The sequence below is a fragment of the Vidua chalybeata genome, chromosome 8 (genome assembly GCF_026979565.1).
Source record: "Vidua chalybeata isolate OUT-0048 chromosome 8, bVidCha1 merged haplotype, whole genome shotgun sequence".
In the NCBI taxonomy this organism is placed as follows: Eukaryota; Metazoa; Chordata; class Aves; order Passeriformes; family Viduidae; genus Vidua; species Vidua chalybeata.
Window position 1 is genome coordinate 28,859,098 of NC_071537.1, and position 19,059 is coordinate 28,878,156.

Sequence of the window (19,059 nt, forward strand, 5' to 3'; positions counted from 1 at the left end):
TACTGCAGCATGTTATTAAAACAGAAAGACAGAGGTGGCTGAAGACAGGATTTCACCAAGGAAGGGAGAGAAAAATGTACAAAGGAGAAGGATTTAAGGCAGAGCCCTGCTCTCTCTTATATCGGTTCCTGCCAGCTCTGCAGCAGATTTAGTATGCAAGATTTCATTCTGAAATTCCTCTTAACTGTATCTTCCAGCCCAGGGAAAACAAACAGCAATAACCCAAGAATAAACAGGATCATTCATCATTTCCTTATTCTTATCTCTGATGATGTTATCTTTATACTGAAATATTATCCAGCCAGAGGCAGTCTCTGGAAACCAAAGACACCTTTGAAGTAGCACCCTTGAGACAAAGCACCGGCATTCAAATGGAATTTGTGCTGGTTCCAGCTTGCTTGCAGGCAGAGTCTCTGGTAGAACATTCACAGAGCTATCAGTGTTCAGCCCAGCTAGGAAACCACTGGCAAAGAGAGTTCCCCACATTGCTGCACCTGTGTGCACCAGGGAAGTAGCAGACAGACAGACAGACAGACAGGTGAAGCTGTGGGCTCTCCTGCCCATGACACAGCATTGCAGATACTGACCTGCCAGACACAAGTTTGAATTGAACATTTAAATTTAATGTACATGTTAAAAAAAAAAATTTAAAGGCATTTAGAAGTTATGACTTTGTAAATCTAATGCCAGGTAATGCTTCTATTATACTCTCCATCACCCCCCAAAAAGGCATTTTATATATGATCATCCACAACAATTCAGCCATCTCTGTAGCTATTTTAATAAAATTTTGATAGTAACTGATGGTAGTAATCCAATTATTTCTAAGTCATTATATGCTTTTCAATTTTGTCTTTCTATGTTAAGGAAATCAACAGAGAACTGAAGAAAAAAACCTATTTCCATCCTGTAAGTATTTCAAAGTAAATAAAGATAATTTTCCATAGGTCTCAATTTGGCACTCCAACTCCTAATTTCTTTCATTAGAACTCCTCAAAATTGAGTATCTGGCTGTAACTAGATAAAAATTCTTTGAAATAAACTTTGGGATTTCTGTGTGTGCACTTTCAAAAAAGGCAGAAAAATTCAGTTTATTTAGACTCCTGTTCAGAATAAGACCTTGTTACTGTTGGCTCTTACCAAGAAAGCCTTGAGCTTAGGCAGCTTTTGCCAAAAAACACTGAAATCCTTCCTTGTAGAGTAATTCCCAAGCTTTTGGCTGTCTTGTTCCCACAGTGCTTCATTAGCTGCTGAACTGAATAAAATTGGTTCTGTTTATGAGATATTAATAGAGCCTGTGCACGTCTCCACTGCCTGGCATGCAAGGACACACAGAATGACCCATTCAGCTGACTCATAGGTGAAACCTTCTGCTAAGTGGCCACTGAGGTGAGCAAGGTTAAAAGAGAAAACAGTATTTTCACTGGGGATTGATTCTGGAGGCACAAATGAGAAGTGGAGAGACATAAATCACATTGAAAGTAAGTAGTAGGTCTAGATTTCAGAATTTTAAATGTTTAGCCCTACAGAGACTACATTCTACCCAGTGTCACCTCCCATCTTGCTCAGTATGCGCTGGAGGAAATCTGTATTCAGTTAAATAAATAAAACAAAAAATAAAGTGATACAAACTCAAGAGAACTGCTGAATAAGCCTGTCCCTATGTGTACACTCCCTTCCCAGTGCTTCTCCTTGTTGCACTGGGAATATTTGCCTGAGATATGTAGGAACTTCTTCAGCAGCGCCCCTGCTTAGTCAAAACTCAAATATCACTCCACCCTTTCTTAAACTGAAGAGCAAGGTTAGGAGCTGTACCCAAAGTAAAAAGTCAGTTACCAGGTTTAATCCTTCCACTGTCCACTCAGCAGCCTGGCTGAAGTCTGTCTCCCTGACCTCTGGCAGCAGCTTGCACTGCTCCTCTTCCCTGCTCCCAGAAACAGCCAGGCTTCCAACCCAAACATCCCGGAGCAGCATCGCACCTCATCTGACCAAGAGGAGCACAAAGGCTGAGAGGAAGCACATCCCTACTCCTTGCTCACCTGTGGGTGATGCACAGAGCCAGTTGTGAGTCAGTTTCCTCCCACAGGATGGGGAAGGGAAGGAATGATGAGCAACAGGTACCTGAAGACAAGTGTTTGGCAAGGCAGGAGAAGCAAAGCACAACGAGTGACTCTCTGCAACAAAGCACTGCAATCCCCCACCAGAACTGCACAAGCTGATGTGGCCCCTAGGATACCCTAAACATCCAGCCACCTGCTCTCCATGAGCCTATAGAAAAGCCTAGCAACTAGGAATCCACTGTGGGAACATCCTAAAATTAATACAAACTACAGAAATCAGAAGAAATTACGGCTTGTGGGAAAAAGCTTTCACAATACACTCCACAGTGGGGTAAAATAAGCTGCCATTGGCACATCTCAGACTTCTAATGAGTCTTTTCTCTCTTTGGGATTGGTGGGAGCTGCATGTAATTGGTGTCAAGACTTCCACATGCTCACACACTGGGCTGTCCAGCTGATGGGGAAGGTCTTTGTTCTGAATGCCTGTAGAGACAGTGCAAGCAGAGCTTTCTCCAAAGAAAGTGCTGTCACTGTCGGGAAAGAACTCGTGGAGACAGACAGCTTGGAGACAGGGCAGCTCTTTGGCTCCTCAAGAATGACAAGAAGCCAACAAACAATTCTTATTTTATATTCAAATTCAAATGAATCCCATCCCAAAGCAAGTGTTTTTAGAATGTTTGAGGAAGATCTCCAGGACACACAGATTTTGAGAATATAGGTTGGCATTCTGTAGTGCAATCAAGGAAATGTAACTTGAGCAGAGCTGGCAGAGAAACCCAGCTCTCTTCAATGTGCAGGCTCACAGAGCAGATAAAAAGGAAAGCTGAGATGGGTTGGAAGAGATTTGAGTTCTGAGACAGAATGTGCACTGTGTTGTGGCAGTAAGTGTAAAGTAGGTAGCTAATGAAAAAGGAATCTGTGGAAAAAAACAAAGAGAATGCGGGGGTGGGGGGAAAGTGCTGGAATATTGTCTTCACTCTTTCAGATTTATCCTGACAATATTGTCATAATTTCATCATTTCCCAATTCCTCTTTCTGGTTGAAAAAGCTAAAACTAGCAGACAAATTCGCAAAGAAATATTGGTAGTAAGGCTGAGGCCAGACAAGCTACCTTGCTTACTTGACCTAATTACAAAGATTTTTATAGGGGACCACCAATACATAATTAAAGAAAAGTAGCATATATGGAGAATTACAAAAAGAGCAAACAACAGGAACCACATGAAAAACATAAGCAAAGGTGTCAGATTTTAAAGGATATTTAAAACATTAAAAAGTTACAATAGATATATTCGAGCTGCCTTCAGGCCAGTGTCTGAGAGCATAATTGACACACATCAAGTGACACGTTGGTGAAATCCCCACCTCACCCTGTTTCTCAGCATCATTGCCTTTGTTCTTTCCCCATTTTTGGGGTGTTTTCTGTTGATGATAAAAGCATATCTCTGAGCCTGCATTAATACAAGTGCAGGAATATCCTGGGTCCAAGAGCAACAGTGCACAGGGGTGTCTCTCCTATTCCCCATCTCTTACCCACACTAAGCAAAGCAGAGCTGAGGCAGAGGGCTTAACAGAGGGATGCATTTTCTCTCCTCTTTTTGCACAAGACAAAGAACAGTGGGAATAGCTTTTTTAGTTAGGAAGACTTAAATGAGCACAAAGTGGTATTAACCACTGGTTCCATGAGTTCACCCTCACTGGAAGCAGAATTGCATCTGTGAGAGCCCTATATTTGCACTGACAGCATCATTGTGCTGAGAGCCAAGTGGGAAACCAAATCTCTGAGATTTTGTTCTGCTGGTTGAATGAGACACATTATCAGTCCAGTTCTGATAAGAAATTTCATCAAGGACATAATAAATAATTCCCAGAAAAGCCTTATCAAACCTTGCATACAGACATACTCCTTTCCTTCCTTAATGAATTTATCTCCCCCACTTAAAAACAGGCCTGGCTGAACAACTGCCTTTGACCCACACTGATCAAGTAAAAATCATGTGGTAAAACAGCACTGAGTCAGCAAAAGCTTGCCAGAGCTACTGAGACAGCAGGTATGCACTTCAGTGCTGCCTTTGGAGGTGAAGACTCACAAAAACCTCAGCAGATAAGGTGATTCAGGAGTAATCTGATTTCTCCAAGGGGAAAAAAAACCCAAGTCCTTAAAACTAATGACTCTTGCAGCTACTTTGATGGCATCAAAGACTTGAAAACATCAAATATAGTGGCAGCAGAGAGAATCCATCCCTGTGGTATCACTATCTGTTACAGAAGAATTTAACCAGCTGGTGAAGAAAAACTTGAAAAGTAGTATGGAAACATAGTATTAAAAAATGCATACAACATAGTGAACCATTAATTCAACTCATTCTGCAACGTGCCTGTGTCTGCCAGTGCTGCAGTTAATAGAGAGCACATGAAACTCAGAATGCAATTAAGTCTTGGGAGAAGCACAGTTGGAGGCTGTGGCAGTTTCTATGGCAACCTGAAAGGCTCAAGACTAGTAACAGGAGATTAACTTTAAAGGCAAGATAAGTACATAAATATAGCTCTCGTTTACCATTTTCTCTGCTTCCAAATGGGCCATGTATTTTCAATTTAAACAATACAAAAATACAGTCAGATGTCCTGGTTGTTATTAACTAGGGCAAAAATAGCCTTTAAGAACACCCTGCTACAAAATTCTGACAGTTTCAGATTTGGGGAGACATCTAAACTCCACTAATTAATTCAATCAAAACGGAAGCACTGCTCTTGAATGCTGCCAGGAGATTAGAATGAGGCTTCAGGATAGAGAACATGACAGCCATAATAAGAGTTTGCTGATGTCAACACACTGTATCCTTTTGAACAAATCCTCTTGACGTGGTTTTCTGGATTATGCCTCAGATCAGGTTTTAAGTCTCCAAAAGAGTGAGGGCAAGATTAAGAAAAAATTTTTAAGCACTACAGACCCTTAAGAATGTATCAAAGAAACCTCATCCCATTTTTTCTCCTGGCACTTTAGAGCTTATATTCAAAGGTTCAGCTGAGACTGCAGTCACCTTTTGGACTCCTGCCCACCTTACTTACAAATACTACAAAAAACGTTCATTAAAGAGAGACCACATCCCTAGTGCAGTCAGTTGCTCTGAACTTGTTTACTTCATCATTTAAAAACAGCTGGTACACACATAACACATTGAGGAACGTGTATGCATCCAGTGTGGGGAGAATGCTGCCAGAAGAACTGAAAGTAATTGCATTACCTTAATTAGTAGTTTAATTAGCAGGCACATTAGCAAAATTGCCAGTCCAGTGTGATTTAACCCTTTCCTGAGTAACACAGGAGACACTGGCACCTTTGCACAGTTTCTGTTGAGCATCAGATTCCTGGAAGAAAAATAGCACCACCCCTCCTACTACAATATTATTTGGTGAATTAACGCAATGCACGGTGAATTCACAAGGTGCTCCAAGGACTCCTGTGGAAAAACACAAGTCCCTTGGGCTGACCTGACCATGCCCTCAAACCCTCACACAGTCCTACTTGCATGGTGAGGATTTTTGGTAGGAATTTGTTGACTTGTTTTCTATTTGAGGAAAGAATGGAGACACCCTGTGAAAATGTCATAAAGTCGCCGTTACGTAATTCAAATGTGCATTCCACTTCACTGAAGAAATTCCAACCTGCCCATGATAATATCCAAGCACCACCTAGAGTGGGGAGGTTGGCACAGCAATACTGAAGGCTGGACTCTATGATCTCAGAGGCCTTTTCCAAACTTAATGATTCTGTGATTCTGTTCCCAATGGAACCTGTGCTTTGCTTCTGCTGTGGTGGGAATTTCCCTGTTGGATGTGCAGAACAGGAGAAAACACTAATCTGTTATTTTTGGTCAAGAGAAGGCTTTGGGATGACCTAATTATGGCCATCCAGTACCTGAAGGGAGCCCACAAAAGAGATGGAACTTTGTACAAGAGTTTGTAGTGATAGGACAGGAGGGGGAATGGCTTCAAGCTGGAAGAGAACAGATTTCCATCCTTAGGGGAAGAAAACCAAAACAAAAACCCAAAACCAAAAGAAAAACCACACTTTAGCGCAAGACCAGCAGAGCCAGTCTGAGATGTGCTGAAGTAGGGAATTTTGCCATCCCCCTCTACAAGGAGCAATATATATATCCTCTCCATCAGAATAAAACCTAATTTAGACATGGGTGACTTCTTACTTCAGTGCCATGTTAGACCAAGAAGCAATAGTTTATAAACTGTGAAGTGAGTTGGACTAGTGAAAGTTTCCTCCCATTGGTCTTAATTTAACAAGGAACAGGAAATAAAAATCTCTCTAAATAAAAATAAGGGATGTCCCCCATGCCAAGAATTTGTTCTGCTTTGTCACATCAGTATTTTCAAAGAGGTATATAATACCCTGACTTTCAAGAAAAAGGATTTGTAAACGAGGCAAAAGAGAATAAGGAAAAGGGAATACCTAAAAACCTTGTTTCCAGAATTAATATTTAGTTCAGAGTAGAAAAGCTACAACAGGGCGAGATGAGGACAGCACTCTCCACTTCTTCATTGAAGCGCAGGTTGTTGTCAAATAATTAATTTTTCCTTCTGTTTTCCATTACTTTCCTTTTTTTTCTCCCTTTCAACTAATTGACAAGCCACAATTGAAGAGTATGCAGGGACAGCAGCAACCCTTCAACTCAAGTTCATTTTGACTAAAAAAAAGAAATCCAAAGCTATACAAAAATTTAAAAGAAGGTAAGATTGCATACTGTAGAATCAATTAAGTGGGAAAAAGTTGAAGAGATCCATCATTCCCCTCAGTATTCTTAGAAGCTGACCTGTCCTGTAATTGCCATATCTCACTTTGAAGAGTTTCTTTTCTCTTTCTGGAGTGGCTGTGTCATAAGAGCAGAAGAAATGCTGTCCTCCTTTGCTGCACATAATGGTCTTTTCATTTTTTTTACTTTGATTTTCATTCAAAATGAACTTCTTTATTTTAAAGAAATAAAGTAGGTTTCACTGGAAGGAAACATAAGACTAACTTTGAAATGTTTGTCTCAGGTAAAAGTTCTCAGCAAAGGGTTTAAAAACAGAAATCAGAGCAAAGCTTTGCAAAGTTATTTTGGGGGGGGGGGGGTGGGTTGGTTGTTTTGTTGGCGTTTTGGTTTGATTGGTTTGAGTTTTTTCCTAAGGTGTGATTTAGGATTTAGCAGATCCCTAAGCACACTTCTCAGAAACAGCATATCTGTGAATTTTAAGCATACAAATGACTTCATGTGCTCCTGGTTTTGCTATAATGAAGCAAACTGACTTCATAAAGAATGACAATTACATGTATCTGGATTTGCTGTAGACATTGGAAACTAAGAGACTTTATAAGGAATGACATTTTCATGGATCGGACTTTAGATTTCATCTACTTATGCTCTCTCTGGTCAGAAGGTACAATGACTGTTACCATGTGAATACAGGAAACAAACACTGGGAAAGAAGTCAACAGTGCTTGCTGCTGCTAATACTTAACTCATGCTCTGGACAGATCCAAAAGGAGATTTTGGTACAATGCACAAATTACTGAGGAGAGAAAGGCTCAGCTCACTTGTTATCTAGAATTCAGCAATTTGTGTGTCTGTAAACAGCAGTTTTATTTAGGCTTTTATCATAAACCATGCTTAGTGGTTGCAAAGGTACGGCTCATTACCATTCTGCAGCCCATTTAATACTGATTTTAAACACAGTTTATCTTTGTCTTTTCCCACCCTCCACCCCAACCAGCATTTTGGTTAAGCTTGGAAGGCATCATGGAATAAAAATGAGCAGCAAAATAGCCAGGAATTAGACTAAACATTAACGACATCAAAGCAAGAGTTGGAAGAGAAGAAAAGCAGCAGATTAACCAAGGAAATATTTAGTCCATCCATCATTTCTTGCAATTAAGTGGTAGATTGCTTCCTATACTTTCCTAGAGAAAATATGCAGAACACAAACATATTTTTATAGCTACTGTATGGTTTTGAGTAACAGTGTGTTCCCTGCATCCAAATCCAGCTCACTCTCTATTATTGCTGCTTGGTCCTCTTGTATTGACCAAGGAAAAGGTTACAAAGGCCAAATCTATCCATGGACTTTCCAGAGAGTCTGGAAATAAAATTAGGAATCAGGGAACTAAAAAACACCAAAAGAGTAAAGTAAAGAGTTCTAAATCACAATTTCTTCACTTGATCTCCACTGCAACTCTATGAAAATACTAAAGATATTGTATAAACCACTAATAGTCCAAAATGTTTCTTTTTGGTTTCTTTTATTTTTTTTTTCTTTAAAGTAATTTTTTCCCTTCAATGTAGTCCTATTCATCTTAATGTCTTTGGTGAAGGGTAAAAGAACACACAAAAATCCTAAACTCACAGGTTTTAGGGCCTGTAAAGGAAACACTATGACATTTTATGTCCTGCTCTACTTAGACCTTTACTTGCACAGCTTTCCCACTGCCCTGCCTGCAGGGTTTGGACAGGGATCAGCCTCTCCCTGCCCCAGCCCCTCTCCTGCCCGTGCCAGGCAGAGGTCCCAGCACTGCCCATCTTGGCTAACCCCCCACGGGCAGGAAAGAGCAGAGGTCAGTTCTAAGCTGCAGAAGATGTGGCCCTGCTCTGCCCAGCTTCCCACGTGTAAGAGCTACCCCAAAGCAGAGCTCCTGTGGCTGCTCTCACATGCTGACACCAGCAGCTCCCAGGCAAAGTTCCAGCTGGGCACTGGAAACAACAGCGGACTAAACCAGCACCCCCTCAAGTATTTCCTTGTCCTAGCGGCTTCCAGAAAACTCAGTCCTGAGCAGCATTCTTCGCAAAACCCTCTCCAGGCACAGCTGACTACCCCAGCACTTGGCAGAGCAGCCTAAGGCCCACACTATGATTCCTTCACCAGGCAGAATCCTTGTGAGCACATCTGCAGTCCCCTGGGAATAGGGCAACATCTAATTAAAGCAGCTGGTCAGTGAAAATTCAAAGGTCAGGATTAAAGTTGCTGGCAGAACCTCGGCTTCAAGCATCCATCTGAATTACCAGCCACAGAAGCCAACTCACACATGCAAAGCCAACAGCAGAAATATTTCCTTAAATAAAAAATACCCTTGGAGTGCTTTTTTTTCACTTATTGCTCCCCAGTTTCTTTCCCCAATTTTATTTTAAAAAGATGTATCAGTAAATCAGAGCAACTTGGACGTAACTTTTCTAACCACAGACCCCAGGGAACAGGTGTAGCATGCAACTTCGCCATACATTTCCTTTAATTTCTCATATTTTTTGGCTCAATTGCACTTGTATTTTTACTACAGGCATATTTCATCCCTTTCCTTCTCATAACAGAATAAAAAGGTACCCAGCATTTGATAGTTCTGGAAACCATCTAGCAAAAATGCTGACTCATGAACATGCATTTCCATTTTTACTTGAAGCAAATAAATTAAACACTGCAGACTCCACTCCACAGGAGAAAACCAAATAAACTGGGCGAGAGGGAAACTGCATTAGGTTCTAAGATGCTAATGGCCTTTCGAGGTTCAGCCGAGCCTTTCTGCATGCAAGGCGATAAGTGCTAGCCCCATTCTTCTCTCGATTGGTGTTAAGTGCTTAAGGATGTTTGCGTACTTGCCAGAGTAGGCGAAATAAACTAATTAAAGAGGAACAAAGCAGTCTAGGAACTGTCGGGTGTGAGAGGAAACTGTGCATTCAGAATATGCCTATTAAATTCAATGTTGCACAGCTCCGTAACTAACTACAGTTAAATGATCCACAATTAACGACCGTTATTTAAAAAGTTGTATTTTCTTATTTTCCCTATTTTTTTGACAGTGAATATTTTTCAGGTTATTTTACTCTACATTTCTTGCCTGATTTTCTGCAAACATTGCTCACATCTGATGCTAACCTGCATGAAATGAAAAGCCCCTAAGAGTTTGAAATAATCTCTTTCATCTCCCCGACTGTTACAGCCAAAGATAAGTCAAAATGCTGAAATATTTGATGCTTATATATCATAAGCCTTTCAATACAAATACATTTTATTTCCAAAGAGCTTGTTTTTCTATCAAAGACTTAATTTCTGGTGGTTTTTTGTGAGAAGTCTTTAACATCAGCAAACAAATCAAGTTGCCCGTGTTCACTAAAGAAAAGGAACAAAAAAGTGGTAAGAAATTTTATTGGCAGTCCTGCTCAAATAAGGAAGGTGACACAAGCATAAAATAAAAAAGGGTTGAATTCCATAATGGTTTAGAGGTGAATCCATACCCTTCCTTCATGCCTCTCTGATATCAATTAATTATCTGAGGAAGGAACAGGCTGATGCTCCGATAGACTACAAAAATAGAAATGCAAAACCTAATTTTAAGACACGTTCTCAGAACACATTAAAGGGTTATGTCCAAAGGAAAGAACAGCTCTGGAGTGAGAGAGAACAATGCTGACACCACGTGGAAGAAAACGCTGCTGGCTCCTTCCTCTGCTGCTAACTTGAGATGCCTGAAAATCTTACACTTGAGTCAGGTGTTGTGGTAAAGGTTTTAAGCATCAGAGGAAGACCACACACATCCTCTGAAACCAGAGATCTGTGTTATTCTAGTGGGTACACCAGCGGATTAATTATAATCCTCTTCCTTGTAGTGTAGCTGATGTTTGTGAGCAAAGCAATTGGCTGCTGCTGCCATGAGCACATCAGGTATTGCTCCTCCTCACAAACTGCAAATAAACATCCTTAGTCTGTAATCTGTACAAGTTCCGTAAGTCTGACTATGGGGGGAGCTTTTGATGTGCTCCATTCTCAGCCGAACTGAAAATGGGCATTCACAGAATAAGTGACAAAGGCGAGACTCCACTGCGTTGGTTTCTGTGCCCGTACTGCCTCCAAAACCATTTTCCAAGGCATGAAAGGCCTGTGTCAGTTACCAGTTTTAGAAAGACCTTCCCTTCTCACGCACTTTGTATCCTTATGGAACAACAGCCAGTGATCAGTGTGAGCAGCTCGTGGCACTGCCTGAGCTCTGTTCTTGCACCACTGACTGCAGTAAAGCCTCAGCATTTCAGCTTGAGCAGCTGCCCTCCTGTGTTACAGTAGTGTCCTCGTTTGTCACACAGCACACACCCTCTCTTGCCAAGCTTCTCTCCTACTGCAGCCTTACCCAGACCAAAAAAAAAAAAAAAAAAAAAAAACAAAAAAAAAAAAAAAAAAAACCACAACCAACCAAAAAATCCCCACACTTCTGTGTACTGGGAAGCGAAGAAGAGAAAAGTAAACAGCAGCACCACCCACCTGGGGGGTTGAAGTGTGGCAGCAGAGTCCCAGAGGAGTTGTCCAGCAAGTCAAGAGAAACCCCCAGCAATGCTGGAGCAAACATGAAATCAGTGACATTTCCTCCAGACCCTGCAGCTCTCCACAAAGGGAGAGCAGGCACACTGGTCCTTTCCAAGTTACAGATCTCCAGTACAAAGGCCAGGCTGCTGCAGACCACAGGCACAGCACAGAAAAGCTCTATTCCTTCCAGCCACAGGCAGCAAGGCTCTGGCACTGAACCCCTAGAGGGAGTAATAAGTACTCCAGCCACATCCTTTGAGCTGTTTCAAGTCAAACTTCCCCAGCCTACAGCAGTTTTCATCAAATCCTTATGCCTACATATTCTGCTGTGCTTTTCCAGAAGAGAAGAAATACATCTTTACAATTTATTGGCCACAATGTTTGTGGGGGTATAGGGCCTGCCTACTCTGATCTCTATGAATGGCATTTTTCATCCAGTCTTCTGGTTTGGACAGTACTCAAATAGAAAATTAATGTAATGTTTAACAAGTCCATATTTTAGCAAATTTATAAAGATTAGGGAAACGAGATTTTCTGTGGAATGGCAATCTATAATGTAACAGCAATCCCTACAGATACACTGACAAATCTCCTGGCACTTCACATGGCACATGCAGGGTTTGCTATGCTCACACCTAAAACCAACTAAAACATACCACTGTTAAGGAAAAAACTTGAAAGAAAGTAATTAACACTTTTACAAATAGGAAATGGAACTATGTTCTCCTATCCAGGAAAAACTATTTTGACAAGACAATTTAGTCTAACCTGGAAACTTCAGATGGTGAGATAATGTCTGGTTGGTTGGTTGTTGGTTTGTTCTGAAAAGTTTCAGCTAATTCAACAAGAACTGTCATGGGATTACCAAAATAAAGCATCAGTTAAATTATTGCTGTCCTTCACATTGAGGATATGCCATGTGAGAGACCACAATTCTATTTTATGACAACTTCACATGCAAGCGAGGCACCACATATTTTTTTCACAGAACAGAGTTAATGCTGAAACATCCATATCCTTTTTGAAAAAAGCTGAACCCACAAGATTAACAAAGCTCTCCAGACCACAAAAGCCTTCCCAATAAAGCCATAAATCGAGCTGATAAAGTATCCATGGAATATTTAGTTGCACTCTTCTGACCAGCTCCAAACCACACTACTGTTTCAGATTTTTATTCAGAGTTGTCTGTGGTCAACCTGCAGGTCCAGGATACTGTCCAGCTCCACTTTCCCACCCCCCTGGATCTCTGCAATCCCTTCATAATAGGGGTCTAAGACTGTATAGAGCAGCCTTGCTGATATATACTGAAGTATGCATAAAAGGGCAAGAGAAGAGAACAAGAAGTGAGACTCCTCTCCTCAGGGTGTAGGCATTTCTCCTAACCAAACCCATGCTTTAATGGGGATACAAGCAGTGGCTTGTAGGCACCCTTAAAGCCATGCTCCTGTTTGTTTGCAAGACAAAGGTAGTGTGCCTAAATCAGGAAGGATTTATCTATGACTTCTGTACAAAGAGGAGATACAGAAACACATTCTTGGAGTAAATTAAAAAAAAAAAATCCATATTCAACTTTTACCTGGAATGTAAGGTGCAGAAATTACAAATTGCTATTAGCAGGGTTTGGTTCATAGTTAAATTACACTATAGAAGTTAAGATAATCTTGCATACCTCCAACACAGCTGTTGATATTCCTTGGGTTAAACACAGTTATTAGAAAGGCCTCTGGTCAAAACAGACACCATGGTGCCTAACCTCTTTTTAAAGAATTATTTAATCCAAACTTGAAAACCAGTTTAGTACCAGTTCAGCTTTTGGGCTAGGACAAAAGGTTATAGGACAGCTTTAAATGCTAGTGAATGCTCAGGAGCAGGGGAGTGGGGGTGGATAAAATAAAAAAATTTAAAAATGCATTAAAAAAACCCACATACAGACACAAAACCCTAGCCTGGTAGGATTTTGCAGCATTCTGACTCTATTTTAAGAAGGGAAAAATATATGCACAACATGCAGGAAAAAAGGACCAGTTAAAATACATTATGGCTGGGATATAACTGCAAACCACTATCTTTATATATAATTGCTGGCTGTGAATAGCCCACTGTCCAGCCTAGGGCAATAGCTCTTGGAACTCTGACACACTAAGAACTCTGCTCAGAACAATCTGCCCATTTCAGCCCACAAACAACACAACTGAGGGTTAAGTCTTGTCAGCTCTATGGCAGGCCTGCCAGATTGACATGGCTTTAGTTTGACAGAGCTCAGGTTAACTTGAAAATGTTGAAATGGAAAAAAAAAAAAAAAACCAAAAAAAACAAACAAAAAAAAAACCAAAAAAAAGACAACCCAACAACAAAATCAGAGGAATTAAGTAGTCCAAATGCAAGTATCTGTGTAAAAGCCAATAAAAACAAGCTTTCTTTCCAGAACGTAACAAGGAATCTGAGCCAGGTTTGCCATTTCACTTTTTGCTTGTTTTACTGGAAGAAAAACATGGACTTTAAATATGTTTAGTTTGTAAACCAAACTTTGATGTTTCTAGTTTAGAGGACCTTGAGCAATTGTTATATTATGAAAGATGAAGGGTACCTATCCAATGTGCTGCCAAAAATTACAAAAACAAGATCAGCCACAGAATACTGAATTCCCTTCTCACCCCCAAATGGGATTTCTTTCATAAGCTTACCTCAGAGCAGGAGAGTGCCCCCATGGCTATGCCTTGTCTGAGGCTTTATTAAAGAACTTGAAAGCAGCTTTTTCAGCAGAATTCTTTCCCACAGCACCACAATTCCAGACAGACTGTGACATTTTGCAGAATTACAGGGAGTGAAGCTGGTTCTAAAACAAAAGCACTGCAAGTGAAAGCCTGGTTTCCCTGGCTTCTCTAATACCTTTCCAGTTTCTTTTAGATGCTGATGCTTCCTCTAGCTTTGCAAACAGAAGCAGATGTCTTAGAACAGCTAATATTTTGATTTTGTGTGCTCATTTGAGTACTAGTTTCAGAACTCCCAGAGGTGGTAGTGACATGGGACTTCTTCAGAGAAAAAGGAGAGCTGGGAGCATGGGCTCAACACTGTCTTAATGTGAAACAATCCTAGTGTTACATGTGGGGCCATGTCTTGTGGGGTTAAAGCAATATTTTAGAAACATCCTTTTATCAGTATAGTCTGTTCTTTATACCTGTGCCTGTATAGGTTTTGTTTTCCAAGAAAGCTTCCAAGGAGCATTACAGCTCCAATATTCTCTTTGGGATATGTAACACGTTCTAAATACCGACTTTGACTTTGTATTAAAAGTCTGCTATCTTTCCTTAACAGGGATAGCTGGAGAAAGAAGCCAGAAAATTAAGGAGTCATAAACACAAATACCATCACCCACATTTACATGCAGTTCTAATCTCTTCCACAGTCTATCACTTGACCTGGCACTCTGCTGCCAGCCTCACCCCGAACCTCAAGGATCACAAAACTGCACTGTGAAGTATTAAACTGCAGGGTTTGCTACATTTCCTTCATGTCTTTTTCCAAAAAAATCAATTTCAAGTTAAGCAGCAATGATACACCACATCACAAAGTGAAAACTAGATTTATATTGACCCTCTCTCTAAACCAGGATTTGTCTATCATGTTTCTTCCACCACAAGGTTTTCAACAAAGAGGCAAAAAAGGAATCAAAGTGCTAACAATCTTTTAGGAAAGAAAATGCCCAAGGAGAGGCTGGAACACACACAGTGAGTTCTAAAAAATAAGAGAGGGGTTTTAAATCTTTTGATTTTGCTTTTCTGCATCACCAATGTATAGACAAACACAAAATGAAATGTACTTCACTCGAGGAAAAATCCCGTGGCTTTGATCTAACAAAGCTCAAAATTAATATATTTAAAGTAGAACAGCTTGGGATTTTCTTCTGGACCTTTTGCTTTTGCTCTTGCATTTTTTTTTTCCAAATTATAATTTTAACACTCACATTTCCTCTCCAGCTTACGTATATCATGAATATTTACATTGCTGGCTACAAGCTACAGTCATTAATTATGCTATGTGTAAGCAAATGTATTTCCAGTTCTGGGTTTCAACCTAATGAAGCACTTTTGATTTCTTGCTGTAACTTTCTTACCTGAAGGCCATCTGCTTGTCTCTGCGAGAAACAAGGGTCCAGATCAACAAAAAGCATCTCCTGATGTTGGAGCAAATACAGCAGGAGGCCATTGTAAAGCCTTTGTTCTTCACAAGCCAAGGGACTGACAGGGATCCTACAGGAAGAGGAGACAGATGAATCTTGGGAGCTCTCAGATCAGGGACTGGTCCCAGTAGCCAAGGTAATTCAGCAAAGCAGCAATTGCTGCCACAGTGACCACTGGAGCTTGGGGGGTTCACAACAGCAGCACCTTCACAGGGACAGAGCCCCAGCTTTGCTGCAGTGGTTCACAAAGCAACTGCTTTGCTGCAGTGGTTCACAGTGGTGAATCTTTGTGGCAGCACAGCAAAGGAGTTAGAACCTGACAGGAGCTCACACAGGAGGTTTGCAAAATCAAGGGTGAAAAGGACAGGCAAAAAAAAAAAAAAGCAGCACCCTATCAACCTGCCATTGCTCACTGGCATTGGGATGGGATGGAAAAAGTGAGTTTGTTCTACCTTCATTTATGAAGGTGAACTTTAATCACTAAGGTCTTATTACCAGAACTGTCTGGAAATAGGTACACAGGTTACCACAGGTAACAAACTGCTTCAGTGTATTAATTTATAAATCCACAGACATCAGACATATTAGGAAGTGGAAATTCCATATGTTCCCATTAACCATGTTGAGTTTGGGTTGGATTTTTTTTTCTTGCTTGCTCTCCCCGTGGTTTTGGAATTTTTTTATTAATAATAGTTGAATTTTTACTATCCCTGTCAAGCCAGAATAATTTAATTAAAAGAGTTCTTTATATAGGATTTTAATCTCAAACCCTGAAGGACTTGTGTATTCCCCCCCTGCCAACTATTTGGAAGCTTGGAGAACATTTTCCTAAATACTGTGCCCTTAATGGAGCTTCTCCAGCCATGCTGCACCAACTCAGTTACACCCAGCACAATATTAATATTTAAACAAGAAATTCATAAACTCTGGAGACTAAAGTGGAGCATGAATACACCAGTCTTCTGTTTGCCAGATGAGTACATTCATTATTCATTTGCAATTTTAAAGTACAAATATACACATTGGGCCCAGTCCAATTGCTTTCATTCGTATTCCTCTTTTGTAAAAGTACTGTTGTTTCTGTAAGGACTTAAGTTTGGGCTCCTTTTGACAGCAGAAGGTTTAAGCAGAGTTATAGCCAGGTACAACATAGAGAGATTTACAGGATGAACCCCTGTGTCATCAGTTCCTTCTTTAGGATTAGTTAACATTTCTCTTTCTTGCATTCCCATTTTTCTGGGAAGGACTCAGTTTCTCCACAATAAACAAGGCTGCTTGTAAAACCTGGTTGACTGAGCAATAGCCTTTGCTGCATACAACAATCCTAAGAGATTATTCATTACTTACCCAAACATCAACACCCTCAGCTCACAGGCCAGACAAGCAATATTTTTAGTCCTTTGTCTTCTTTCATTAGCTTAGACATCTGTTCCTGAATCCACCTCTACCAGCTGTTAACTCCTTACCAGAAGGAGCACTGCACAAGCTATTCAGGAAGATAAATGACTCTCAGACCACTCATTGAGTCCTCCTTTCCCTTATTAGCAGCCTTTGAGTGCCCAGTTCTCATTTCATCCTGAAACAGATCTAAACTATAGACTGGGATGAGACAGCTGACTCCAAATATCAATGTCTCATCAGCAGATATTCATGGGTGGCAACAGGTGTGCATTCCAAGTACAGAGAATGCACTTTTAGTTTTCTCTTCAGCCACCTTCCGCAATGACTTCCAATTAATTTTGTGAAATAATCACTTCCTGCCTATTCAGATACTTCTGCCACTACCAGAAACTGCTTTATTGGGGTGACAGTAAAGGGGGAGCCAGGTGCCCACACTGCAAAATCCAGGCATGTGAGCCTAGGAAGAGCAGAGCTACTGAGGTGTATTCTGCACTTCCCTATAAAAGCCCCATAATCAGTTGTAGTACAAATCACAGGAGAGCACTCACTGCAAATAAGAAACAAGTAAACCTTGACCATCGGGAATTATCTACTGGTTTTCTTGAGTGAGTTAAAACTTTCAAAGCTGCTTTGACATAAAGTGCAGGCCAAAAAGTCCACACAAGTCCCTTGCCTTGGCTTTGCCCAGGAGATCTGCCAAGGTTCCCTGCCGCCACAGGCTTGCTGCAAATTTACAGAAACAATGAGTCAAAGTGAGTGGAAGCAAACAGCTGGCTGGCTGGAGTCCTTGTGCACTCATGCAAGAATTGCTTAACCAAGACCAGAACTAAAAACCTCTTTACCAAGATGAAGCATAACAAAGTATCCATGGAAATTTAAGTAACATCAGTCAGATCTCTATTAAAAGCATTCTCCTAAGCATTTACAGACACCAGGAGGACAAAACCAGTTTTCCACAATCCTCTAACTAGACTTTCAATATAATACCTCTGCTAAGCCTTATAATTTTTGTGTTACAATAACCATAGCTACAAACCATGAAGTATGTGCAGTTTAGGCTTATAATGTACAAAGTTTAATATTCTACTTTTGTGGTCCCAAGGCCCAAGAGGGTTTCATGTTCTAACTACAAAATATTCCTACTCAGTCACTTCAGTGAAACTATAAACATGACAGGTCTCTACAAGTAAAAGTGCCAAAATATTGAGAGAGGTGATAATCATAGACAGAATTTACACTTGAATATAAAAAGGTAAGAAATTTAAAGTAAAAAGGCTCATAAACAACTTTGTTTAGTTGTTTAGTGTCAAAGAAGGAAGAAGGAATTTCACAAAAATGCAGATTGCCAGAATACATGAAGAACAATTTTAACACTTGCAATGAATTTATGCCATATATGAGCTGCCATTACCTCCAATTGAATTCCAGCAATTGCATGGAGCACACATTTCGGCAGATTAGATCTAGAAGCAGATTTTTTTCCATAACCTTCACATTTACACTGAACAACTATAGCAAGTACTACCCAACACGTCCCAATTTCCTACACTCTGGCTGCCAAATGTTTCATAATGTGCCAGATAATTGCTCTAATTCTTGCTCTGAAAGACATAAAGGATATTTATGACTTTTTCCCCTGTGTCAGCAGATAGGATTTGCCACAGCTGACTACCTTGAATTTTTCTGCTGTACAGGACAGTACCAATGATTTATTCTGAGTCATTGAAGGCCTCAGGTCACTCAGCAGGAAGTGGTATAGAGCAATCTCACTGACAGTGCCAGTTTCAAGGCTCTCCTCTCTGCCCAACTACCAAAAAGGTGATTTTTCATAACCCTAGGAGGTAACTCAACGAGCACAGCACCAGTCAAATGTTTTACAAAAAAAAACCCTGAGCTCCAGATTTACTGGGTTGTCTCCCAGAGCTGGTGAGCTCAGAATGACTGTAAAGAGGTGAAGATAACATGTGTAGAGCAGACATACTTCTATTTATGGTAGCTGTTGTCTTGACAGGTCACTGGCAGGGAAACCCTGTGCTGATTGCTTTCAAGGCTTCTCAGACAGGTCATTGCCACAAGTGCTCAGTTTAG

General features: G+C 40.6%; 1 protein-coding gene across 1 annotated transcript in view; it reads right to left on the bottom strand.

The window, feature by feature from the left end:
- The window catches only part of FAM13C (family with sequence similarity 13 member C), a 115,021-nt gene that overhangs the window by 90,345 nt on the left and 5,617 nt on the right, over window positions 1-19,059 (bottom strand). The window contains exon 5 of the mRNA XM_053948764.1: window positions 15,505-15,640. Coding sequence (XP_053804739.1) covers window positions 15,505-15,640 — 136 coding nt within the window. The remainder of the gene's footprint in view (window positions 1-15,504; window positions 15,641-19,059) is intronic.